Source organism: Triticum aestivum, chromosome 7B (genome assembly GCF_018294505.1).
Source record: "Triticum aestivum cultivar Chinese Spring chromosome 7B, IWGSC CS RefSeq v2.1, whole genome shotgun sequence".
In the NCBI taxonomy this organism is placed as follows: Eukaryota; Viridiplantae; Streptophyta; class Magnoliopsida; order Poales; family Poaceae; genus Triticum; species Triticum aestivum.
This window is the reverse complement of record NC_057813.1, coordinates 459,609,237-459,618,173: the sequence shown is the minus strand read 5'-3', so window position 1 is coordinate 459,618,173 and position 8,937 is coordinate 459,609,237. Positions and strand designations below refer to the sequence as shown.

Here is an 8,937-nt window from a genome sequence, read left to right as displayed (position 1 = left end):
CAAAAATATTTCAATTCTGAAAAAATATTCATGGATCCAAAAAATGTTATTCTATCAAAGAACAATGTTTGCGGATATACCAAAATGTTATCGTATTCAAAACATATTTTTAATTTCAAAAGATGTACTAGATTCTGAAAAATATTCATGATTTCGAAACATGTTCATGAAATTCGAAAATTATTTCTGAGTTAGAAAAATGTTATGACTATGAGAAAAATGTTGAAAAATTACGAAGAATGCATGTAAATGAAAAGAAAAATGTATGCAAATTCAGAAGAATGCAAAGAAATGAACAAATCACAAGCTTAGAAAAAATGTTCGTGAATTAAAAATTGGATCACGAATTGTATATTTTTAAATTCAAAAATTATTCATAAATTCCAGAAAATGTCAAGAAATTAAAAATAGAAAAATTAAAAAGAAAAGGAAAGAGGAAAAAAAACCAGGCGAAAATAAGAACGTTTCATGGAAGTTTCTAGTCGCTTTTCAAAACCGGTGAGAAAAAAAGTATGGACCAGCCCATACCAAGTACATGACGCATGGGGAGGGTATGCGCTGTGTTGCTATCCAGCGACCAGCGCGTGAAATAGTAATCGCCGCGAGAGTATATGGGCCCCGCGGCGTGTTTTAGCTGGGCTGGCCTGGTCAGTTGCTTCTGGAAAAAGAAGAGAGAGGGCGGAAGAGAGAGAATGGCCCTTCGTCCAAAAATAAATGTTTCAATTATAGTATAACCCTATACTAAAATTATTGCAAAATAAAGACACTCATTTTGAAACGGAAGGAGTATATGGATAAAGCCCAACAATGAGAGAGAGAGGGTGGGAGAGAGTGTGGATACATTGTTTGTGTTTCAGATCAAAATCTTTGTCAGTAGCCTTCCAGATAAGAACACGTGGTTAGCTAGTGAGGAGTGGGAGAGCAGCTCTCCTGCCAGGAGTAATGATTTTCAAAAAATAGTAATGAGTGGGCCCCGTTGATGGCCTCGGAATGCACAGAGGTGAGGTGAGGACAAGAGAGGAAGGTGGCCGGGACGGAACGGCCACGGCCACGGCCAACGAGCAGGTGACAGAGAGAGAGGACCAACTTGAGCAACAAGTAGAACAGAGCACCGTCGGCGACTATACTTCCGACCATCTTCTCCAACACATCCTTCTTTCTCGCCTGCACCTCAGTCCTCACACAACAAAACGCCGACGACAAAGCTACTCGCCATCTGAACTGAAAGTCTGAAACGTCGGCTCCTCGCCCCGTGGGCTGCTCCGGCGATGGAAGACGGCGGGAGGAGCACGCAGTGGCGCTTCGCGGCCCCGAACCCGACCTTGTCGGCCGCCGGCGAGAGGAGCATCCAGAAGGCCCTCCTCCAGGTGCACGCCTGCCTGGACGAGCGCGGCCCGCGGCCCGTGATCCCGCTGAGCCACGGCGACCCCTCCTCCGCACCCTCCTTCCGCACCGCGCCCGAGGCGGAGGAGGCCCTCGTCGCGGCCGTGCGCTCCGGCGAGTACAATGGGTACCCCACCCCTGCCACCGGCCTCCCCGCTCGCAGGTCTGTGTCCGTCTCTCTCGTTTGCCATTGTCTCTTTCAGAACATACATGGACCGCCTTGAACTGAATGAGTGAACTACAGACTACAGAGTGACTGCTATTGCTATTGCTAGGTCCTAGATTTTGTTTGTGAGCTGATACTAGCTATATGTATAAGTTTGTCATGGAGAGTTCACATAGTTCATACCACAGACCTACTTTGCCCTATATTAATCTTGCATGTGATTTCCCCCTTATCCGTTTCAATTCCAATGATTTGGTTTGTCTTCAGCAGCTTCCCCAGATATTCTAAACATTATAGATCACTCCCAAGTTCCATTATTGTGAATGAAACTTGTGATAAGAAAATGTTTACATATATGATCTATCATCCAACATTTAGGTTATTACAAAAGCAGGGCACAAATGTGAGTCGTCACACTCCATCCTGTTCTGTGCATTTTCACAACAGTTCTGTCTCCACAGCAGCAGCAGCAGCAGCAGTGCTATAGTTGGCTGCGGACCATTTCTAAACATAGCCTCTTTAATTGACTGGACATACACCAAGCACATGCAAGCAGCCTATTACCCTAATAATTCCAATCAAAAGCCTATTGAGGAAGCAACCCTACGAGAGACTGGAGACATTCATAATCACATGTAAAAGCCGATCAGCTAAGATGCAGCGTTTTAGGCTGCACCTCTTTCTGGGCAAAAGTGAACAATCAAAGGCGAAGCCAAATCAAATGGAGTGCCGTCTGTTACTAATTTGTTTGGGAGACATAGAACATTCCAAGATTTCAATATGGACTAGCAAAAAAAAAAAGGTACAACCAACCAACATGACTTTTTCCATCCTTGTTCAGAAAATGTTCCAACTAAGCACCCCAAAGGTATCCGAGTTTCAGTAGGCAAAGAGGACAAGTTAAAAGCACAGAAAAATGAATTTAAAGCATCGATAATGTTGTATGGGACCATGGTTCAACCAAATCAACGCTCCACGCCGTTGGTCTCTGGAAACCACTTTTTGGAATACGTGCATGGTGGATAGAATATTGCATCGCGGGAACAATTTATGCTAGATGGCGGGAACAGTTATGCATGGCGTCAATAGTTTATTGAAGGTTAGGAGCCTTACATTACTGAAATAAAGCCTTGTAAGCATGTACAACGAGATATTGGTTTCTTCACCCTGAGAAATAAATCAATCAGGGGTTGAACACACATCGGCAATGTGCGCCACTGCAACCACACCACTTGGATATCACCCTGTTCTCACAAAAGACATAGAATAAATTTGGGAGCTACCATCAAACGTTGCCAAAATAGAGAGTTACCATATTTATAGTACTTCTTAACCCCTTGCTCTCTCTGCATTAACAAGCTGACACAAAAGAAGTAATGCTCTTCGAAACGCCTCTAGTTATCGGGGAGAAAAAGAGAGGATATAAGAGGGAATATTTCTTCCAAAAAGCAAGTACATTTTCCACCTTCATCTTCATCATTTTTCCTATCTAGATGGAACATTTAATCATGTATACATGTCTCAAGATTCAGCAACCACCAAGAGTGTTCTTCAAAGTACGACGGTCTATGAAAATCTTTCATGTGTTGTGTATGTTTTTTTTTTTTGAAAAGGAGGTTAAACCCCCGGCCTCTGTATCAGTCGATGCATGCAGTCATCTTTATTAATTATTCCACGAAGGTCTGACAAGAACATACATCAAGCCACCCGAAGCCTCCACTCATACTTACTACCTCCGTCCGGGTTTATTGGTCCCCATTGTATTTCGTGCCAAATTTTGACCATAGTTTAAACTAACAAAATGTTCACGCATGTCACCAAACATTATATTTTTGAAAACTATGTTCAAATACGAATTCAGTAAGATAATTTTTCTTGACATGCATTAACATTTTGTTAGTTAAATCTTTAGTCAAAATTTGGCACAAACTACAAAAGGGACCTATAAACCAGGACGGAGGTAGTACAAACTTGATAATGTGGAGTGCTCTCGCTCCCCATATCTATAACCGATGTCGTCGCCGATCCATCCATATAACGTATCGGAACCAACAACCTGTGCAGCAGACCTAAAGCGTACAACACATGCACACGTTTTAGAAGCCACCATCATCATTGAGCCGCTGTCCCATCTTCAGGAGAGAGATCCGCATCATCCTTGCCAGTCTGGCCATCCGTCGACGCCACCACGGCGCCCAACAACTCCACCGCCCTGCACTCGTCCATCCCAACGCGGAGACTCTGGAAGATCTGTCGTGCATAGCATGTGCCGACCAGGCATGACACAGCGTAGCACCTGTCGGCCAGGCATGACTTGACATCTCCATCGAAGCTCTGTTCAAGACGAAACCGCTCCGCCTCTTGCCTCTGTCTTCCAGCGCTGCTCCACAAACGATGCTCGCAAGAGAGAAACGACACCGTACTGCCGCCATCATCCGATCTGGAACACCAGATCCTAGGGTTTCCCTCGGAGCAGCACGAGTGGGTCAACAGTAGTTACACGACGATGCCTTCATCAAGGTAACGACATAGAACGCTGCCATCGCCTGCCATCGGCTCGGTTTTCACTAGCAACTCTGTCTCCCCAACTTGCAGCCGGGACTAGATGACGGATCTCGAGATCCGACCACCCAGCCTCTGGCCAGCCACCTCCAACGGAGAAGACGACCACCACCACCGGCTGCACCAGCCAGAACAGATCTGCCCGAAGGTGCCGCCAAGCAGTCCACTAGGCCCTCGAAACCGCCGCCGATCCAAAGCCAGATGATGCGCCGCTGCAGCATAGACCGCACGCCGCCGCCCGAACCAGGCGTTTCGCCGCACGCAGCCGCCCGTGACCGGGCAGCCTAACGCGCCTGCATCCGCCATCGCCCGGGGCAGGGCAGGCCACCGCCGCCGTCGCCGCAGCCATCGCCGCCGCTTTGCTAGATCGCCCGCGCCTCCACGCGCGTAGGGGCCCCGCACCACCCCTGAGACGCGGGAGAGACGGCGGCGGCAGGAGGAAGGGAAGGAGGTGGTTTCGGCCCCGACGGCGGCTAGGGTTGGGTACCACCCGAGTCGCCCGAGCGGGGGCGACGCGGGGTCCGTTCACTTTTTTTTGATGCCGACGTAGTAATATGTATGTGCTGATCTTCAAAATAAAATAAAATATGTATGTGCTGTGTTACTTGTGTTGAAACTGTCTGTTGAAATGCAGGGCTGTTGCCGAGTATCTGTCACGTGATCTTCCTTACATGATTTCCCATGATGATATTTTCCTCACTTGTGGAGGTAGCCAAGCAATCGAGACTGTGATGTCTGTTTTTGGCCAAGCAGGCGTCAACATATTGCTGCCAATGCCTGGCTACCCAAAACACGAAGCACATGCTGTGTTTCATAGGATGGAAGTACGGCATTATGATCTTCTCCCGGAGAGAGGATGGGAGGTTGATTTGGAAGCTGTTGAAGCTCTCGCAGATGGGAATACTGTTGCAATTTTGATTACCAACCCCAACAACCCATGTGGTAGTGTGTATACCTACGAACATTTGGCCAAGGTTAGTATTGCGTTTGTACAGAGCTAGGCAACCTTTCTTCTCTTTTTATTTGTTGTAATAGAGCTTATTTTGTTGCTTCCATGTTCAATTAGATTGCAGATATAGCAAGCAAGCTCGGTATTTTAGTCATTGCTGATGAAGTATATGGTCACCTTGTCTATGGTACCACACCTTTTGTGCCAATGGGTGTTTTTGGAGAGACTGTTCCGGTAATCACTTTGGGAGCTATATCAAAGAGATGGGCTGTACCTGGCTGGAGGCTTGGTTGGATAGCAACTTGTGACCCTAAAGGCATTCTGAGAAAAACTAAGGTGAATCTTATTAATATCTAAGTGCATCTGTTTGTAAATTTATTAATTTAGATCACTTCAGGATGTTCATACTTGTAACAGAGTTGTATTATTCTTACTAACTCCTAACTGGTAAGGTATGTGAGGTGTGAATTGCGAGTTCTGAAATACTGGTCAGCACGTCCTGCATGTTCGTTCCTCTAAAATTTCCTATGAGGATTAGTTGCTTCCACCAACTCAAACTTTAATTTGTCAGTCATATACGATGTGGTAAGGCTGCAGATATATTATTGATCCTTTGATATTTAATTGATTTTTCTCTGATGTGTCTACTACTAGGTTGTTGATTCACTCAGAAGCTTCATAAGTATAATATCAGGTCCTGCAACATTTCTTCAGGTTAGTCAACAGTGTGATGTCAGTCATTTCATCACCTTTACATGATATCTAGGTAGTTGGATAGTTAGCAAACTTGGAAAGTTCCTATTTCTCTACTTTAGCATAGTTACTTTAAGGAAAATTCATGTGGTAGATGAACAGTCTTTTTGTTTACACGCAATACACAGTGAGAATGCATGTACTCCCTCCGTCCGAAAATACTTGCCATCAAAATGGATAAAAGAGATGTATCTAGAACTAAAATATGTCTAGATACATCCCCTTTTATCCATTTTGATGACAAGTATTTCCGGACGGAGGGAGTAATTCCTATTAACATTTCAGAAAACCACACAAGCACCGGTTCCTATTTTATCAGACTGAATCTGACAAGTGGAACTTACCATCCAGCAGCCGCAGTTTGTGTTTTCCTGTCAAATGTGTCATTCTCTAATAGTTTTGATGAAATGTGTAGTTTGAAAAGTAAACAAAAATAAACTATTTATTTAGAATTTAATTATAGCACATTTAGAAGTATCTAAATTAAACTTTGGGTCATATGTATGATCCTAGTGCAACCACTAGTTCGTTTCTCCACCACCAAACAAAAAAAAATCGAGTCCTAAGGATGTCTTACTTTATCACACTTCACTTTTTAAAATTTTAAATTTTTTTGCTAAATGTGCTTTCTGTTTTTCATTATTGTCAATAAACTGCATATTTCACGAAACCTCGCATATTTTGATTATTGTTATTACTGCCGTGTCACATGTCAGTTACACCGACAGGTAAGTCTCATATGTCAGACTCCATTTCAACTAATGGGATTCAACAATAATGCAGTTTATTGGAACCTTGTGCTAAAATATGTGTAATTTGATGAAATACAGTCCAAACTAACATGTGTAATTTTCTGATAATTACACTGAAATATGTGTAGTTATGTGGAATCTACTTATTTCAAATACCTCTATATGCAATGATGTGTTTTCTCCGCTTTTGTGTGGAGTAAGAAACCAACTAATTGCACTGGTTTGTTACTCTGATGTGGTTGATGCAAATCATAGACATGCAGTGCGTTTTTTGTGCTGGAAAGGAATCACCTGCTGCTTAAATAATCAGCACCATACTTCACCTGTTTTAGCAGGATTAAACCTTTAGAGAGTAAACTAGTATGGTTTCCTGTCCGACAAGTTTCAAGTATTTTCATTAGTGATTTGGGTGCATAGTGTTCCCATGACATTGTCGTAGAGGGTTGAAAATATCACATCTTCTAAGTTGTCTTGTCCATGCACCAGGGAGCTATTCCTCATATTATCAAGAACACAAATGATGAATTCTATAACATCATTGTCAAGCTGTTGAAGGAGACTGCAGATATATGCTATGATGCCATAAACGAAATCAAGTGTATTACCTGTCCCCACAAACCAGAGGGCTCATTTTTTATGATGGTAAGGCACATATAGAGAACAATGTTTGCAGCTTCACATTGTTGGATGTTGAAAGGAGGTGGACTAACACTATGTTCTGCAGGTAAAACTGGACGTGTCACAATTGTCAGACATTCGTGACGACGTAGACTTCTGCAGCAAATTGGCGAAGGAGGAATCAGTTATACTGTTGCCTGGTATGCAGTAGCAGAACAGACGAATAGCTGTTTACGTCGAGATGCAAACACCCCTGATGATATATTTTCAGCACACCATTCTTTTCCATTTGTTGTTTGAGATATGCCCTAACTTCTAACTGCTATTTGCAGGGAAATCCTTGGGCATGATGAACTGGTTGCGCATCACCTTTGCTTCGGAGCCACCTACACTGAAGCAAGGGCTCGAAAGGGTGAAGTCTTTCTGCAGGAGGCATCAGTCACAGGCCAATTAGCGCTCATGAGTTGGTGGTAACACCGCGTTACTTTCCTCAATGCCTATTGGGGCTTCAGTAATGGCTTAGACATCATTTCCAATAAATAATATAGGGGTTTGCCAAAAAATAGTGCACTGCCATGTGCAACATGCACAGTTTATGTCATGATTGTCTGCTCCCTTCACTTGTAGTATTGCGTATAAGTTATCATTCTTTCACATTGTGAGATCTCTTTACATACGACCAAATATTTATGAGAGGTCCTTTCAAAAAAATATTTATGGAAGGTTGATGCATGGGTGATTGGGTGGGTTAGGCGTATATACAGTGCCTTATGATGTTGTTTTCCTATGTTCTCAACCGAAGCTCTCATGTGGGTGAGGATTACAATATTAGACTGAACACAAGCTGTAATATTAATTAAATTAAATGAAATACCAGAAATGTTTGAAGGGGAAAACACTTCAACTACTCTAGACATCTACTCCCTCCGTCGGAAAATACTTGTCATCAAAATGGATAAAAAAAAGATATATCTAGAATTAAAATACATCTAGATATGTTCCATTTTATTCATTTTGATGACAAGTATTTCCGGACAGAGGGAGTACATGAAACCCATGATGTTGATAGACGTACCTTTGTCGGTCCTATTTTTAACAAAGGGTACGTGCCATCAATGAAAAGCGGATTTTCCCCACCTACCAACACCTAGATACGTTGCATCATATATACAGTCGAAAGTTTTGCTGCAAAAAACATATTCGTATGCATCCTGGGCAAGAAATAGAAAAAAAACTTACAATTCGAACACCATGTAATTTAATTTCCAATATGGAATAATTTATGTTTCTCATGCATACTCATACAGTAATTTTTTTTGCACCGAATCATGTAGGTGAACATGTTGTATCATGATCTATATTTCTAAAAGTGCATCTTGGCGTCTAAGTATGTTTTGATGATCATGGGCAATTTATCAAGAGATTAATGAGTTTACTAGGAGTGTACACAAGTATTTAATTGGTCTCACATGCTTACGACCACTTAAAAAGATGATGAAGACCAGCGGCCGCCACAGATCCCCGCTCGGTCACCCCCCGCTCGCGTGACTCGGGTGGCTACCCTAGCTGCCGCCGAGGCCTAGCCCATCTTCCTCCCCTCCTTCCGCCGCCGCCGGAGGACGCCGCCGGCTTGCGCCCGGAGGCCGACGGCAGTGGCGGGGGCTCTTCCTCCCTCCCGCGTCTCAGGGGTGACGGGACCCCAACATGCGTGGAGGTGCGGTCGATCTACAAGCGACGGTGTTGGCTTCGACGGT

The 8,937-nt window shown here is 43.6% G+C and overlaps 1 protein-coding gene across 1 annotated transcript; it reads left to right on the top strand.

The window, feature by feature from the left end:
• The first annotated feature begins 1,038 nt into the window (after nt 1–1,038).
• On the top strand, nt 1,039–7,911 carry LOC123162344 (nicotianamine aminotransferase 1). The gene is made up of 7 exons (XM_044580139.1): nt 1,039–1,546; nt 4,746–5,085; nt 5,178–5,396; nt 5,715–5,774; nt 7,052–7,207; nt 7,290–7,383; nt 7,516–7,911. Exons 1-7 carry the CDS (start codon nt 1,269–1,271, stop codon nt 7,635–7,637), a joined length of 1,269 nt encoding a protein of 422 aa, XP_044436074.1. The 5' UTR covers nt 1,039–1,268; the 3' UTR covers nt 7,638–7,911.
• The last annotated feature ends 1,026 nt before the right edge of the window (nt 7,912–8,937 follow it).